The sequence below is a fragment of the Neopelma chrysocephalum genome, unplaced genomic scaffold (assembly GCF_003984885.1).
Source record: "Neopelma chrysocephalum unplaced genomic scaffold, ASM398488v2 Primary Assembly neopelma1_119, whole genome shotgun sequence".
Taxonomy (NCBI): domain Eukaryota; kingdom Metazoa; phylum Chordata; class Aves; order Passeriformes; family Pipridae; genus Neopelma; species Neopelma chrysocephalum.
Window position 1 is genome coordinate 4,601,184 of NW_020897781.1, and position 18,506 is coordinate 4,619,689.

At 38.7% G+C, this 18,506-nt stretch overlaps 1 protein-coding gene across 2 annotated transcripts in view; it reads right to left on the reverse strand.

Moving 5' to 3' along the window:
* Positions 1-18,506, reverse strand: part of GNAS (GNAS complex locus) — a 138,102-nt gene that overhangs the window by 65,500 nt on the left and 54,096 nt on the right. The window contains exons 2-3 of one of the 2 annotated variants that reach the window (XM_027697587.1): positions 18,396-18,468; positions 13,647-13,649 (exon numbers count right to left, since the gene is read on the reverse strand). In XM_027697587.1, the coding sequence (XP_027553388.1) occupies positions 13,647-13,649; positions 18,396-18,468 (76 nt within the window). The remainder of the gene's footprint in view (positions 1-13,646; positions 13,650-18,395; positions 18,469-18,506) is intronic. The other variant, XM_027697586.1, reaches the window with a different exon arrangement.

Here is an 18,506-nt window from a genome sequence, read left to right on the forward strand (position 1 = left end):
CAGCCCTTGTACTCAGCACAGCTCTCTACTACAGCCCCTGTACTCAGTCAGCTGCAGTCACAGTTCTCAGCTCTGTCTGCCAACTTTCTGAAACAGCAGTTCTCAAACTTTTCTGTTCCTCCCCATTTCTGTTACAAGAACACCCAGACTGTGCCTGGGGAAGGTACACTGTTCAGAAAGGTGCTGAAATGCATCAGGGACACACAGCTTAGGAGAGAGCCCAGGCTGGTTTGGGAAAGCTGTGGGACAGAGGGAAGGCTGGACGAGCAAGAGCAGCTCAGCCTGCCATGGGTCCTGCAGAGGCAGCAGATGGGTGCCGTGGCTCCTGCTGCACCCCTGGCCCTGGCAGACTCTGCTTCTCTGGGATAAGTTCACAGCTCGTGGGAAGAGAAAGGGAGAAATGGACCCTGCTGCTGCAATCACTGCCATACAGCAAGAGAGACAAGGCTTTCCTTTCAAACATTTAACATACAGAATTACAAAATCTCTTTCTCCATTAAAAGTTTCACAGCGAGATAAATCAAGTTTATTCCCACCAGCTACAAGAATGTATTTTCAACGCATGCAAATAATATGCAGAAATGCCCTATCAATCTACTACCTGGAAATCAGATAACACCAATGTACCTACAACATAATGGTATTCACTGGCATCTCCCCACCTACTTTTGTGCAGGAATTAAGAGAGACTTTTCAAAAGTTTAGAGCTATAGAACACAACATAACCAACTGCACATGCTGTGTGTTCCAAACACATTTATGAAATGTTTAAGTTACGTATTTTAGTAGGTTATTAGCAGTTGGTGTTGGCAGCAAAAAGCTATATTTCTCTAAAAACATAAATCATGTAAACCTAGTCATAAACATTTTTATGAGTAGGTTTTTTATAAAGCACTGTATTGACATGAGCTAGTCAATCCTTTCCTAAGGGGCAGATTAAGTATTAAAGTACATCCAAGGTGTGGCATCATATCAGTTTACCCTTAGTGGCAGTTACACTTACACAATTAGAGCAAATTCTCTATCAGCTTCATCATTTGAAACCAGAAGCTTATGACAATGCTAAATTCTACCAAGTGATTCTGAGGGAAGAAAATCCAGTGGACAACTTACAGCCTGAGCTGTGTAACTACATATTAAGTCACTACAGGGAAAAAATTAAAACAACAATTTTCACACTACATAATTATGAAATCCACAAGGTATGAAGGTGGTGCAAGTGTTTTGTCTTGAGCACTGTGCCTCAGAGTATTTCAAATATTTATCTGACCTAACTCTGCATTTATCCTTTTTGCATTAGCAATCAATAAAAAAAGAGAGGGGAGAGAAGAAGTATCTGGGTAATAATTTCATCTTGGGCAATCAACATTCATATCCACCATTAATATTCAGGAAATGCCCCAAGTCTCAATCATTAATGATTAAGTATCACCACACCCTGGAATACTTTACTACATATCTGTATTGACATCATGAGATCCAAACTTCAAACGTAATTGCTTGCAATTTTAAAGATCGTCTCGGAATCGAGGGACGCTCACTACAGCTCTGTACAGAAACTCCACCTCTGTGCCAAGGCAACAGACAACAGAATTAAAAAGCTGTAGCCTCCTCAACTTCCAACACTTCGGCAATTTGAGGACCATATTAGGATATTTTAAATATAAAGAATCACCTTCTGGAAGACTGAATTTAGCATATTTAAACCTTAGACTACAAGGGACTCCCTGTACTTAATGAGAAATAATCCTTTATCATTTCACCTCACAGTACCATACATCTGCTACACAACTTTCCAAAATATTTACAGCTGCACTCCTGAGCTTACACAACCCAGCTCTCGGTGAACACTAAACACATGCAAATGGCTCTAGGGATCCAAAACACCCCTGGACACCCAGTATGGCAGAGGAATCCCACGTTCCAATTCCATGACAGCCACCTCAGCAGGCACCTGCACACAGAGCCCAGGGAGGTCCGACAGCAGAGGCTGCTGGCAGGTACCTGCAGCCCCTCCTGGCTCCTGCACCAGCTCAGACACAGCCCCCTGAGCAGAGGTGGGCCTGGACCCTTCCTCCCACTGTACTCACACCCCACAACACAGGAGTGGCTGCTGAGTCCTGGAACAGGCAGTTTCTAAAGAGGGATTTAACCCTTTCTCCCCGACGATGCTCTCCTGCCAAGCCCCTTCACATGAACCAGCTACACAGGGTCCTGCAAGGTGCCTTCCACCAAATCTTAATCCATTAGATTCCAGAGAATTCAGGACATTCAGATGCAATTCCACTGCAATCACTTCTATAACACCTTCGAATGAAACTTCTCAAAAAAGCTATCCATGAACTAGAGATTTTGATGTTTAAATGTTTGCCACCTTTTGCAATATCATTAAAGACACTGAAAAAAAACCCTGAAATAAGTCATGTATTTACTCCCATTTTGCAAAAAAAGGACATTTATTCTGCAACAAAGATGTTCTCCCCAAAGTAACTGTGTGTCCTTTTTTGTTGAAACAAAAGCTGGACAAAAAGAGAAAAGCAAAAAGCAGTGAGTACTATCAAATTAGAGGACACAGTTGCTTGAAAACCTAAAGTTTAAGGCACTGCAGCCATACTGAATATCACTGCATATACAACTACTATACAAAGGGTTAATGTACCATATGTAGCCGTTAATTGTCATAGATAACTATAGTTAGAGTTCAATAAATTGGTAGAAGGATTATAGTGCAGTTTTATTACTACCTCCAACACTTTTACTGATGTGCTTATTACTTTTTTTATAGCATATTGCTCTTGAGCAACCAGTTTATAATATTTACCCTTTTAAAACTAGGTATACAGAGAATACATATATATAAAAGGGCAACTAAGTTTACATGGCAACACTGGTGCAGCAACTAACACCTCACATATATATACATATATATACAGTAATTACACACACCTTGCGCAGACAAACCTACTTACAAGCCTAGAGGCAAGAGGCAGCTGCCAAAATCCATGTATTTTATGCATTACAAAAAAAGCATGAAGTAGGACTGGTCTTTTTCTCTTAGAACATGAGGATAAAAATACCACCACTACAAACAGTTTTTGTATACACATCACACACACAGAGTATTTTTCTATCTCTAAATTACCTCTATTAGCTGCAGTATGTCAAAAGAAATTTCAGTCCAACACAAATAAACCTTAGAAGTTGAACGTGGTAAAAATACTACATAACACTGGGATGCTTTTTCATTATGTTTTAACCATTTCCAAGTGTAGTTCTTTTGTCTGCCTTCCTTAATTCAATTTATCCTTAAACCTGGAACGATCTAGGTATTGTTTCTAGTCCTCACAGTAAAAGCAACAAGTAACCTACCCACCAGCTGACTCAAATCCACTGCATTGAAGAATAATTCACCACTCCTCACACACAAAGCAAAAAACAGCTCCTCAGGCATTCACTCCTTTGGGTCTGTGATGCAGATGAACATATAGACTGTAATTTAAAATGTGTATGTTCTCTGAGTAACAGCTCCAAGTATCACACTACCTTTAAAACACCTCACCCTCCTGGGGAAGCAGGAGGGCAGGAAGTCGCCTTGCAAGGATAAGCTGTGAATTTGCACACTGAGCCTTCATTTTTTGTGTTTTATCTGCATCACACAGAAAATGCCTCCTTATATTATCCTGCCTAGTTCTGTGTCCAAACAGAAGGCTCTTGCCCAAAGCACCTCTGTGGACATGCAGTGTGTACATACAGGCTGAGCACAAAGCACTAAAGCATCCTGCACATAACAGCCTCGCTGGGCCTGGAGCGTGTCTGACGTGTGTCTGCTTTCCATGGACACAGAGATGTAATTCAGAGCACATCCTACAATCTGTGTAGAAGTTGACATATCTCCATTTCTCACAATTCGCAGCACATCCATTTTTTACTACTCTCACCCAGAAGTGGAACAAGCATGTTTCTAAAACCACTCTCTTCAGGAAAAAATGAGTGTGAAGGGAAAGGTTAAACTGGGACCAAAACTCCTCCAAATCAGAACTTGTGGGATAGCTTAAATCTCTGATAACTCTTAATGGTGCACAACTTGGTAATTCCAGGCAGGCTGTGACCGAGGGAAAGTGAGTGTTTACAGTGTCAGAACCTGCTTTAAAACAAAACGCATTAAAATTGATTACTGCTTTTTAGAAGTTAGTTACAGAATTGTAAAACTACCTTTCCCTATCAGTGGCAATGGTGTCCTAGACTAAAATGAACTCAAATTAAGGCTATTTTAATTCACATACTTTTAACTTGAGTGTGTCCACAATAATGTTGCTTCAGTCAGTCTATACATAATATAGAATTTTCTTTTTGGACAGAAATGAAGCTATCATAGAAATTTAACAATCTAAAACCAGAATAATTCTCCCAAATCAGCTTTCATTTGCATCATTATATCCTTTTCTGTGGTAGTTTGTTTGCTGCTCAGATCACATTTCCCACAGGAGGCAGAATATAAAAAGAAGCTCTATCTATTGCTTTAGAAGCATTACAGCATTATCAAGTAATAAAGGACCTACACACAAACTATCAAACTTCTAATTTGGAAGGCCTTCCAGGTGATAAATATTTTAATAAAACTCAACACACTGCAGGTGCATCTGCATGAAATGAATAGATAGTGCTGGCTATGGATCAGCAAACACACAAAGAAAAACCTTCCAAAACCCTCCAGTTAATCTGCCATTCAACCAGAAACATGGAGAGTCAATACAGGTCAGAGAAAGAAATACATATACTAAACTAACTCCTGCACTCTTGGGACTGAATCCTGCCCTCTCCTCTGAAGTATAAACATAATTGTGCTTCACTCACTGAAAGGAAAAAAACAGTCTTTATTTAATAATCTTACGGTTGCTTGATTAGTGCTCGGAAAATAAAAAGCGCTACTTAAGTGCTGAGTATTATTGGCTTTTTCAGAACATCGGCTCCAAACTCGCCACTCCCCACTTCCTTCTCTCGTAACTCTCTTCATTCATGTCATCAGAAGGCATCTTATTTTCAGCAACAACTACTCACTTTTTTTTTTTTTTTTTTTAAATGCTGCTGGATGTGCAGAACTACTGTTGAGGTTGCTTGGCAACTAGTGAGACATATCGGAAAGAGAGATAAGGTCCAGAATGAATGGAATTGAAGAGAACTATATTTGGTTTCATTAAGAGATACTAATGCACTCAAAACTATACCAATCTGAATTATCCACACTAAGGTGAAATTTTGCTGTTTCTTTCCAAGTACAGACATCCATAATCACAGAGTAGCACTAAATCCAGCCAGAACCTCCTCAGGTACATCCATGTCTGCCTCCACAGAACAGACTTCAGAGTCAGAGCTTTCACCTGGGTTAGCAGTTTGGTACAGCAAGGAACAGTCAGGTAACACGAATATTTAGTAAATAATTTTAAGACTCTTAGGCCAGAGAATATAGCTGAATACTTCAGTCTGCCTTTCAGTGCACCATAAGCCACCACGCTTGTCCATATACTTTAGTATCAAGATGAAATGTCAAATAAAACAATTATTCCTGAAGGTAACAATTTGAAACTAGATGAGATCGAGCACCCAAGACTCCTGCAATGGCAGAGAACTGCTTACAAGAAGTCTGTCCTAATAACTGGCAGTCAAGAAAGTCTTGTGCAGCAGAAGATGGAAACATGCCTAGCAATTCCTAGTGAGAGTTTCTTTCTTATCTCAAGCTCTTCAACCAACTTTATCTATATCATGTGAGTAAGAATCAACCAGTCTGGCACAAAAGAGGATCTTCTAACATCACCTCAGACCCTGCCCAATCTCTGATGCTTCAGAAGGAAGTGAAAACAGCAACAAAACACAAGTAGCAAATTATCTGAAGGGAAAAAGCCAAAACTGAAAGTCATACCACACGCTCCCCCCTCTCTGTGATGCCTGCAGGCAGACACAGGACTGAAAGGTTTCAAGGCTTCACATACCAACACAGAATTGCACAGACCATAATAATCTTCAGGGCACTAAAAGCAGGAATAGAAGCCCACAGCTGCACAGGCCGTGGGTAATTCCAACACATGCACGGGCTTCGTGCTTCCCAAGGCCACGGTGACCACCCCGAGCATCAGGAAAGTTGAATCTTCAGAAGGTGGACTGAAATGTATTTTTAAAAAACCCCCGTATCTCCCCAAGACTGCTTAAATGAGACTCCCTCATCCCCAACAAATTATTTCAATTCAAATATCTCTAATGCTAAGAAGTCAATCTCACCCTTGCCTCCATTTTTAGGCACCTTTCTAGCACAGCACTACCTCTACACGGCCATGAAATCATGTCTGGACACCCCATTTCTGAACCTTGGGCAACTCCCATGACATTCCTTTTAAGTTCTTCCCAGTAATTCCTTCATCCTTCATGAAGTGGAGACACCAGCGTGGAATATACTATTTTAATAACACTCTTATCAGTGTTGGAAGTCCCCTTTATTACTTATGTTTCACTTTCCCTTTTTCTAGGCATCCAAGGCTGCATTTGCCTTTTTGCCACAAAAAAAAATCCCAAACCAGACTAGGGTAATTAACTAATTGGCTTTCAGGTCCTTTCCCAATTTTACAGATACAATCTGCATTGTGACTCCTGCGGGACTGCCTCACACTACAACAAATTTCTGAAGTACAACTTAAACACGTTTTTCAGATCACCCCAAAAAAATAACCTGACCCTCCACCAGCCAGTTTGAAGAGAGGGTTTCAGGTGGGATTGGGCCAGCAATCCAAGGAATGATTTTGTATATGTAACCACTGGATCCCTGGAGGCTTTCCAGAGGGGTCCCACTCCTTGCCTCTGTGAAGCCCTACACCAAGAGATCTATCAGGAAGGCAGCTTCTACATTCCTCTAACACAGGCACTGTTAATGTCACACAAGACAGTATTTAAAATCAAAATATACTGTGATATTACATCAAATACCGAAATAGCTGATTTTATTAATCAGATCTCTAATATTTCCAAAAAGCACAGGTTCCTTCAGTGAGATCTCACTACATGTGAAGCTAAGCTGAACTTTAAGGATCTTCTTCCTATAGACCCTTGTTGCAAGAAACCAGACTAAGGAATAATAATAAATTAAAATGCTCATATTTGATGTCAAGCATCTAGGCAATCCCCAACCTCAAGCAATAGAATTTCCCCCCTTTTTCTAAGAATTATAAATAAATTAACATTGGCGTTTTCCATAGTTTCTCACAGGAAATCCTTTGAGATTCTTGTCCATTATTTATTGAAAATCTCCATGATCCTGATATTTTCCCTTCTAGCAGATAATAAGCCTCCTTTTCTCTTTGTAGCATTATAGAGGACAGAAACATACTTTTTTTGGTAAGGAATAACACATAACAAATGTTTCTGCTTTCTCTACATAACTATGTATAATTTGACCGTTTGCATTTGGTAAAACAAATCTATGTCCAAACAATACTATTAAAAATTAAATGAAAAAAAATTACTGTTTTTATATTGCATGAAATTATCAGAATGGAATCTATTAATTTCAGTTAAGAAAACAGAGGTCTTGGCTGATTCCAGTTAATCCCAGAGAAAAGTATATTTTAAAAATCTACTCATTACGAATAAACCTGTGAGGAAAAAAGCCAGACAGTGCTGCCTACATGACTCCAAAGTGTTTTTTCCGACTCTCTATGATTGCACAAAGTGTGCAGAAATGTTTTACTAAACTCAGTCTTTTTTACTTATATCTTGTCCCTTATTTTCCAGTGGTGTCAAAAAGATAGTGAGGTAACAATGCTATGAAGTTCTTCGATGATAAACATAAGGAAAGTAAACATATGATTGCATAAGATGCACTTACATAAAGTGAAGACTGTCCAATTAAGTGAAAGCAAAACACAGAGACAGCACGGAGCATCCCAAGTTCCTAAGAGTTTGGGGAAATTTAAAGCCAGTGAAACAGTCCCAACTCAAAAAACTAATAGGCAAAATAGTTACATTTCAGATTTTTTAGCTGTTCTATGTGTAAGTTATGGAACATGTTTTTATCTACCATGTTCAGCATAACCAGAATGTGTTTTCAGGAGTAACTATTTTGAAACAACCTTAATCATTGTGACATACCAAAAGCAAAAGGTTGCATCAAAGTTCTGGGCATCTATTTTAGTGTGCTTCAAACCCCAGCACTGAAAATCCAGGAACTTCCCATACCACAGAAATTTAACAACTAAAAACCCTCAACAACCCCATAAAGTAAATCTCCCAGAAAGTTGTGTAACGTGCCTGCTGCAAAATACATTGAAACAAAGTACTAGAAAACTTAAATTTTTTACTGACACTGAGCTCTGCAACTGTTTTGTTAAATATCTGAAAGTGTAGAAAATGCAGCACAGGAGAACCAAAGCAGCTCTGCCTGAGCTGCACATGGACTTGGGGCTTGTGGAGCAGATCAGGCCTGAGTGTTTCCAGCTTTCCTGAGAATCCTGAGTACTTAACTGAGCCTTTCTCCTTCCAGTTTTCTCTCTCATTTAAAGAAAAAAATAATTTTCCTCAGCTTTGCATTGTACTTATAGGGTTTTTTCATGAATAATGCAGTGCTGTCATTACAGTCTCATTTCAGAAATCCGAAAGAACCAACGATATTCAATAAGATCTTTTCAGCAAATGTTCTTATGATTACTATCTTTTGGTTTGTAAAAAGTTATTACAGCTGTAAGTTTTCATATTTTTCTCAAATGGTCTTAACCAGAAACACAAAATACGTGAAGCTATGCCAATCACTGTTATGCAATTAAATTAAAATTCATGAAACCAACTAGTTTAATTTTTCCACGGTAATGCCAGATTAAACCAAATTTAGGTAGAATATTTATTTTGAGTTAAAACAGGCATTACACATAGTTTCCTGAAGTTACCATGCTAAGTGTCCCACTACACATTTTTATCTATAATTAAAAAAAATTTAAAAAATCAAGCAAGATACAAGCAAGGCATCCTTTGTTATTACAGACTTAAGGAAGAAATTTACTTCAGGCACCCATTGCCTTCAAACATTTTTTAATTAATATGAGCATTAATATTATATTACACAGATAACTGTACTGTCAAAACAGAATAAAAATGTCTTAACTTGAAGGAAACAAAAACCTGTGTATGCACACAGACCTAGAGGCAAGAAGAGAGTACTGAAATCACAGTGACTAAGGAGGCAGAGGTAAATCCCCCAGCAAGCTGGGAAGGTGCTGTTCAAGGCTAAATGTAAGGTCTCCTGGGACTAAACCAAACCTCAGAAGGAAATCCTGCACACCTCTGCCTGCTCCATTAGCTCATCCACCACTCCTGGGAGGCCACGAGGGTGCAGCTGGGAGGGATAATTATTTTTCTGATGCCTTAAATAAAAAGAGAAGTGAACACAATGGCTTATTAAATGGCCCTGTGGAGAATACAGTCGGCAACAGGTAGCTCAGAGAGAAGGTCACAGGCTTTTCTGCACTCTTGTAACAGCGAACACCTTAAAACAAAACATCTCATTAAGATATTCCACCACTACATTTCTCAAAAAGTGGGTAATTTTGCCTCTTAGCTGTCAAAAACACACCTTGATGTATTGCTGCTTCTGAGTAAGCAAGCTCAGCAGTAAACAATAATTTTAATTAACTGCATGTTTACATTGGAGTACAGTTGTAGAAATAACCATTAAAAATGCAGCTCGTTTGCACTGTATCCTAAATACTTGCATTTACTATTAACTCAAGGTTCAACTGTCCAAGTAAAATGCAGGGCATATTATTTTTGACATCAGTATTCAAGTTATATTAAAAAAAACCCTCATCAGTGGAATTTCCTTCATTTCAACTCGAGAGCTTTGAATGACCAGGATCAAGCTGAACGATTTCTGCACCTCAGCCCTTCATCAGAGATGGGACCTGGGCAACCCTAACATACAAACACATGATATATCTAAAAATAAAGAGAGAGAGAGATTTGCCTGCTGGATTATACTTCAAAGCATCAGCTCTGCCTGCCTCGATCTAGGAGACGCTCAGGAAGGATGCTCAGAAAACTGGAACAAGAGCAGCGTTTTCACTTCCAAAAAAATGCCTCAGAACCCCAAAACCTGTTCCCCCAGCCCAGGAGAACAACACAGGAGCTCAGCAACCTAACAGGAACAGGAGACCACACTCATATCTAGATTACTCAAAGGAGCAGAGAAAGGCACAGATATTTATTAATAATCCATTTTATCTTACAAAAATACGAGGTTTTAACAAAATGAAATTGAAAACATGGAATGACTGGCACCAGGTAAAATGTAGCTACGTCATGATGTAAGAGGAATCTTCAGGAATTGCAATGCTGTGAAGGTATAGTTTTAATACCAAAAAGGTAACTTCCATGAGCTTAAGATGATAAGCAGCATTCTGTTCAAATATAAAGTAATTCAAAAGTCCATCTGGATAAATTAGTAAAAACTTTTTTAACTGGGAAAAATCAGAGTACTGCCCAGTTTGGCCCCCCAAAATATATGGGAAATAAGAAATACAGTAAGTTACTACAGAGGCAAATTCCTCACATAGTACTGATTGTGTAACACTGGCTAGAGAAAATGTAACCACTCTGCACATTTAATTATTGAGAAAACTTAGTGAAAACCAGAAAAAACACATTGTATTTTTTTCAGAAAGGACACTGAAGTGTAGAATATAGATATATATTTAACATTCTCCATAGAGAGCTATATTTTTAAGTATCTAAAGTTTTTTTGCAGTATTTAATACATTTTGTTATTTATTAAATAAGTTAAATAGAATATGATACATTGGCTTATACTAGTAGATGTTTGCTTAAGATAAGAAAATGGAGAAAAACACATCACTTCCACTTTAACTCATAAATGTGCAGAGTAAAAGTTTCTGGAGAATGTTTATGCAATATATATATATAACTTCCATCGACTTGAAAAAAATGGGAGCTGAGAAAAAATATTTTAAAAAATTGAGGAAGAGTAAGACATTTTTTAGCTCTTTTCTGTGTCTCACTCTATCTCAGATACTGTTGTCCAACCCAAAATTGAGGGTTTTTGTTGCAGAAATTAATTTCCAGAAATGAAAATCAGAGACTGAGTAGAAGAGAGACCAAAATTAGTGCTCCAATGAGGAAAAGCAGGAAGAGTTCAAGTAGATCTACACCAGCTGACTTTGTCCAGGTAGCAGGAAAAGCAGAAGAAGGAAGATAAAGGACAGGACAATGCAGGAATATTTAGGAGTCAGTGTTGCAGGGAACATCAGGGCCGTAGACTAGAACAAGGACTGGAGGAAACAGGAGACCCTGGAAGGCTCCAGGTCCCACAGAAGAGCTGCAGATGCTGCAGGGGATGGGGAGGGACTCGCAGAAAAGATCTGTGAGACAGAACAAGTCACAGAAACCAAACTCCATCAGCTCAGCTACCCACTAAACAGTTTATTTTCTGGTTTGGGAAAGTAAATGTGGAAATTTTGTAAAACGGCATTCATTTTCATTTGTTTGATTTTACCAAAACTAATGGGTAAAATCCCACATCTACCATCAAAAGTCAAAATCCTCCCAGACCCATTCACAATGTTTTCCACACAGTTAAGTCTTAAGCTCTCTTCTGTCTCTCTCCTTTGCTTCTCAGATTACATCACTCATGCTTATTCTGCTATTCATAGTTATTGCTCTCCAAGCTCTCTACAACTGTAACTATAAAGCTTCCTACGAGGTTGATAGCTGCATACTTAAAAAGCTTTTGTGAAATTTAAACCTCAAAACAAATAAAACTACTGCCATATTTTTGGCCAGTCCCTTTACATGCCAAGTCATGTCTGCAACATATGCAAATTTAGCTGAAGGGATGAGTTTACTACTGGGTTTTTTGTTGGTGGTTTGTTGTTTTTTGTTGGTTTTTTTTTCCCCTAAATCAGAAAACTGAAATATTTAACTGAAACACAAATGTCAAGTTGCAAGGCCAGGAACAGTAATTCAGAGGACAGAGAGCTCTCAACAACTAACAACATAAAACTGGAAGTTTAAATACTGCTTTTCTAGGAGAATTCAACATTTCCCAAGCAGTAAATGCATGTTTTGCTACTAGCAACATGAAATTATCAAAATTAAGAAATTTTTATGTTCAATTCCCCCTTCCCTTCTTTAACCTAAGTAACAGCTTCTTGCAAAAGCAAACACACAAAACAGGCATTTGAAAATAAAGCATAATGTAAAAGTGGAAGTCAAAGCTTTCTTTCAATCCTGTGCTGTCATCCCTCCACTTAGACTGAGCCTACTATGAGCATCTAAAACCAGATAAAACCAACCAGCTTTTTAAACTTTTAGATTCCTTCATACATTGTTTTTCTGTAATACTTTCAGGAACCTAAATAACACCATTTTTCACACTGAAAAAAAAATTCATTTCACTTGCACGTGGAAATATTTTAATGGCTTGACTTCAGAGAGCCTCTGAGCAAGATAAAGGAGTTACTCCATTGACTATTAGAATATTCAACACCATGGTATGTTAACAGTCTTTGCCAAATAAGGCCCAGTGTAGGCATTATAAACATCAGAATTTTCTGAAAACCCACCTTAAAATATTAAAAAAAAAATCACACCTGAGTAGGAGATCTAAATACAAACCATTTGCACATGATCCTAATGGACAATGTCTTATCTCTTAGGGCAAGACCCCACAACGAACTTGAAAAAAAACCCAAAACTTAAAAGTTTTTTCCTTTATTTTTTTAATGTTAACAATGTTAACATTTTTAATGTTTTTAATGTTAACAATTAATGCTGCTTCACTGAGTTCAGATTTACTCTTTCACGGAACAGAATCTTCCCCTTTGTAGAAATAAAAGTATTTCCAAAGAAAAGATAATTTCAAGCACATAAACACCACATTAAACATCCTAACAATTAAGGGATTTCTTTCTTGCTTAGGTGGTTTAACATCACCAGATATTACCTCCCATTTTTTCCAGGTTGATGGAAGTTTTATTTAACATGCATAAACGTTTTGCATAAACTTTTACAAGCTGTATGGAGCAGTCAGTTCTTATTCATAGTATTTATTTGCTGTTGGCATATTTTTGTCTTTTGACAAAACTCAGGACAAACAGTTCTTAGGACAAGACCTAAAATTGACTGAAATACAAATCCTGCTCCCCTCTTCACCCACACCTTCTCTTTATGCTCTATGGCACAAATTTTGATCAAAACCCGTAACCAGTTGTTCAGCTGGAATGGAAGTTTTCATAGTTCTGAACAGACACGTACACACAAATTTTCCAGCACAGTGACACCTCATCTGTGCCCCAGAACAGGAGCTGAAAAAAAAATGCTCTCTGCCTCAAATGTGCAGAAACCTCTACTAGACACTGTGATGTAAAAAAAGAAAGAAGTGGGGGGAGGCAAATCACACACCCCAAACCTCCCCCCCACTCCAATTTTCAATGTTACTCAAACACCAGGAAAAAATTACTTCTGTTGCCAGTCAAGTAAAACACAATAAGGTCTGTTTGTTTCTTGGCAAGGAACTGATGGGACCATTCTAGAAATAGGGGATTGGTTCACAAATGTAAAGAAACTGTAAAAATGGAGCCATAACGTTTTGTGTACACGAACTAATGTGAGCCATTAGGAGGGAATTCATTATTTTAGAAGACTTGGTTATAAATATTACACTTTTTCCTCACTCGTAACATTAACTTCCCTTCCATAAAATTACATGCATAGAAAGACCAAAGAGAGACAAAAACCCATATTAGATAACAGAAAAGTTACCAAGCCCGAAGTCTTTTCAGTCACAAGAGAGACTAACACTGACCAAAGTGTTCATATAATATCATTTACTGGTTTGTGTGAAATAATGATGGTAGTTCAATATGTCTAAGGAAAAGATTAGAAACCATCAATGACTACTTTTCCTTCCTCACAAACTACTAAATCTAGGGGAGAAATGAGAAAATGTTCGAAACCTGTAAGAGGGTGACTTGGCTTTCTAACTTTCCCACCAAGAGAAAGTAATTTTTAAAAGCACAAGAGAAATGCAAATATACTTATCATCTAAGTCCTGAAAATAAAGCTATTCATCTCTGCTTCTGCCTTCATCATCAACAGATTTGATAAATATACAAACTCCTATTCAACACTTCAACATACTCGTTTAAGAAAGTGTCAACATTATACAACGTCGTTTGGGAAATTGAGGCTCAGAAGCATTACCTGAAATTCCCTATAAACTCGAGACTTCCTGAATCCTAAATGTTATCCAAACTTACTAATCACAAAGGCACATTCCCCATATTTGTCAATCTTTGTAGTGGATTTCGTAAGTCACATTTCAACCATTTATTTCTATTTAAGTATTTCTGCTTGTCCCAGTTTTTCCCATGACACTTCAGAATTGTCTGTCGGCTGTGCCAATTCCCGCTTTCTAAAGTCGTGCATGACAATGACCCTCTCCTTAGAGTCTGTCAGCCAAAGCCACAGTAATCACTGAGGGGAAAGATGACTTAAAAAAACTGAAAGTAAGTGAAAGGCCATTGTAGAAGCAGAGAAGCCCTTCCTCGAGACACCAACTCTTTTCTGTGTTTCTTCCTCTTCAGCCTGAGCAACACATTTAATTCTTCCAACTATATTCCTTACTATTCCTGTCCTCCCTTTCCCCTTTCCTGTTCATAAAGATTGCCATCTGAACAGCCAAAAAGAGAGGGTTTTAGTTCCACTTTACCCGTGGACACTCACAAAACACTGTATGCAATTTTTTGCAGAGACCTAATCCTCTGGAACAGCCTCATGAAAAGACAGCTGAAGTGTAGAGGAGGGAGGAAAGGAAAGGAAGGGAAGTCACAGGCTTCCTGCTATTAAAAGCCAAATTTAAACCCTTTCTACATGAGAAGGGCCTCTGTTGTTGGCTGTCGTGCAAAGAGTAGAAAATTTGGCTGATACGGCGTCGTCATTATGCTTAAAAGGCAGCTCTTCCACGTTAAAGATGAGGAACACTGGAAGAATATAGTGGGGAAGCCACACTCCATTGTTTATGGAATTGCTGTAGGAAGAGATTGGAGGACAGCATGGCCACCTGAAGCCACTCTGCAGGAGCTGGAAGGGGGCTAAACCCTTCCAAAACACTCCATCCAGAAAAGCCTGTGCTGCAGAGCACGCCTTGCCCCTCCAATATTCTTACTCTGCTTCCCACATGCCACCTTCACAACAGGGACAGAAAGAAAAAGAAATACATTTCTGTCTCTAACTCAACTACAGATCATGAAAGGAACACAGAAAAAAAATGAACAGTCTTTGCTGTAGTTAACTTGCCTAGAACTTTAACCACCTTCACATTCAATTTAGCTTTAACTATTCAGCACATTAATTACCTGGAACACTTGGTTCCATATAGTTCTTCAAATAATTAATTAGCTAAAGGGATTGAGGATTGGAGTCCCAGAGGAAATTCTTCTAGTTTTGTAGACTACATAGATTTCACCTTGTTAAAAGCTACAATTCACCTAAATGCACACAACAACTGTCCCTTCAACTATTTAGGGGCAGAATCCTAAAACCAAAATAAGTATAATCCCCTCACACCCACTGAAGTAGGCCAGCATTTTTAACACTGGGTATCCTGCCTAGTCACCTGAAAGAAGAGCATTTGAGTAACACTAAATAAAAAAACTTCTGATTCCTTTGTTAGCAGCACACTAGACATTTTTCCCAATGGGTATCCTCTTCCTGCCACAAACAACAATCATCACAGGACAACCAATCCAAAGGCAAACAAGTTTTAGACAGGACTTTAAACTGGATTTCTCTCAGCACACCAATAAGCTGCTCCAACAGGAATAATTCCAAACTACAGTTATGTCCATTACACCAACATTAAAAAAAGTCTCCTCATCTCCAGCACAGCAGTTTTCACCAGCACTCTGCTGTTATTCATGGCATCAGCTGTGGTGTTGTACGCAAACATATTTATGCTCCAGAAAGACTGATCAGGACATCAAGAGAAGTAATGCTTTACTTTTCCTACCCTTCCAAAAAAACTCCATGCTATCTCTCTCATTAGCTGAATCCCACATCATTTTTCCACAAGGTAAGCAGGATAAAAAGGGAATGAATCCAGCAAAACAGGTAACAGGGAAAGCAGGCCAACATAAGGAGCAGTCAGTTACTTGGAAGAAAATACAAGTTACTTAAGGACATGTGTGTAACTTGCAAGAATTTCAAAACACTGGAAAAGAGCCTTCTCCCCCCTGTAAAGTGTATGCTATGATCTACTGATTGTTTTTGGCAATAGAAACCTAAAATGATGCATTATAACTTACTTGTTGTACATCTTAGAACACTGGAAAAGAGCCTTTTCCCCCCTGTAAAGTGTATGTTATGATCTACTGATTGCTTTTGGCAATAGAAACCTAAAATGATGTATCATAACTTAATTCTTGTACATTTTAAATACACCACTTCTTTATTTGATTTTTTATGCACCTCAGCATTCCAATATGTAGGACCCACAAAAGGACAAGCAGAAAGGACTCACTGCAAGACCAAATGCCATGGGTGGGTGGACAATCCATGATTCCCGAGCTGCAGGGACCTTCCCTGCAATTCCCGCGTGGCTCCCGCACCGGGATCCGCTCTGTGATTGGCAGCAGGGCTGTGCTGGCACAGGGCTGCTCCGTAATCCAAATCCCTTGCTATGAGAAGGCAGAAGCCAGCAGAGCCTCCTGAGGCCAAATTTGCCATGTTGCCCTGGATTCCAGCTGCCCTGCACTCAGCTCTGCCCAAACCCACCACGCAGGGCGAGACACTCGAGGAATGCACCAGTGCTGCGAACCCCAGCGTGTCCCAGCCCCTCTCCAGCTCTGCAGGCTTTGTCTGAGGGGTCTCCGGGCTCCCAGATTCACAGAAATTTGGGCTTGCAGACTGCAGGATTCAGAAGGTTATCTACCCACGTAACACACCATTCTTTACCCAGCATCATTATCTCTTTAAGAGCATCCGTGTGCTTCAAGAACTTAGAACTGTGTTGGTTGAAGGGACTGATGTTTTCAAACGCACCAGGGATCCTCCACTTGCACTTTCATTTAATTTTTACTTAGTACCCAATGTTGAGAGCTGCTACATCCAAGTCAACTCATGTAAATCTTTAAAGTCACACGGGTCTTTTAAGAGGTCTTTAATAACAAGAGCAGCCAAAACGACGGAGATAACTCAGGAGTAACAGGATGCAGTTATGGAAAAGTTATTTGGGAAAAAGAAAATATTCCCTATAAATAGGAGCTTAAAACATGTAGCACAGAATGTAATTTATTATGAATCAGCCTGAACTTTCATTCAAAAGACCGTGTACCTTATCCTAAACCAGCATTTGGTGATTAGGAAGAAGTCTGTCCAGGCTCCTTGGCTAAACTTTTAGCTCAGACATTCTTCTCAATAATTAACTACTGGAAGACTAGTAAAAGCTTTATCTTCTCAAAAAAGCAGGATTAACAAAATAGATGATACCACTAAAAGCTGGAGGATGACAATACAAAACTGCTATGCTTGACAACAAGCAAGACAAAACCAGAAATATAATCGATTAAAAAAAAATTAAAAAATTAAAATTAAACACAGAGAATAAGCTTTGAAATTTCAACACTTTCATTCAATTAGAATTAATTTAGCAGGTTTTGGGATACACACACAGATGCTTGCAGGCATAAACTAACATGCAGAAGAATCTCTTCCTACTGTCTAGCAAGGTTAGACAAAAAGTTAGCAAACACAAATCCTTCTCAGATGAAAAAAACTGATAATCCAGTTTTCCTATCTTAATGCCATTCTCCTCCTCACAACTATCAAATAACTGAACAGATACTAAGTGTAAAAAATAAAAGCTTTTAGAAACATAATTTAACACAAACATCTGGACAAGCAAATACAACAGAATCCCCAAAATTCATAGTACGGTTTCATTTTGTGAGGAGACAGAAACTAAAGCCTTACTTATTCTAAATAAAGAAAACTGCACTTATTTTGTACGCTGACACAAGGCATGTTTTCAGCAATATGAATCAATGTGCTATAGCTGAGGTAAATCAGTGTCAGCCATGTTGTGAAAGAAACTGCAGTTAACAAACACACAAAACTTAAGCTATGCCTTTGATATAAGTAATTTTATACTGCTGGATCTCACTAATGATTGGTGCTCGACTTCTTCAACTGAATGTCTACTAATCTAATTTAAAAATGCACATCCAAATTCTAGAGACAGTGAAACAGCAGCAAGAAGAAAACGCACCAAGCTATAAAGCAGCAGCACTGACTCTGTGCAGTGCACAGGCGGAAGGTACGTTGTGAAGTGAAAAAGCAAATGCACTTACTCAGCATTAAATCCATTCACGTGCAAGATCCTCATCTGTTTGACTATTGTGCTTTTACCGGATTCACCAGCACCTAGAAAATGAAAGTAAATCAATTTCAGAAGGAAGCAT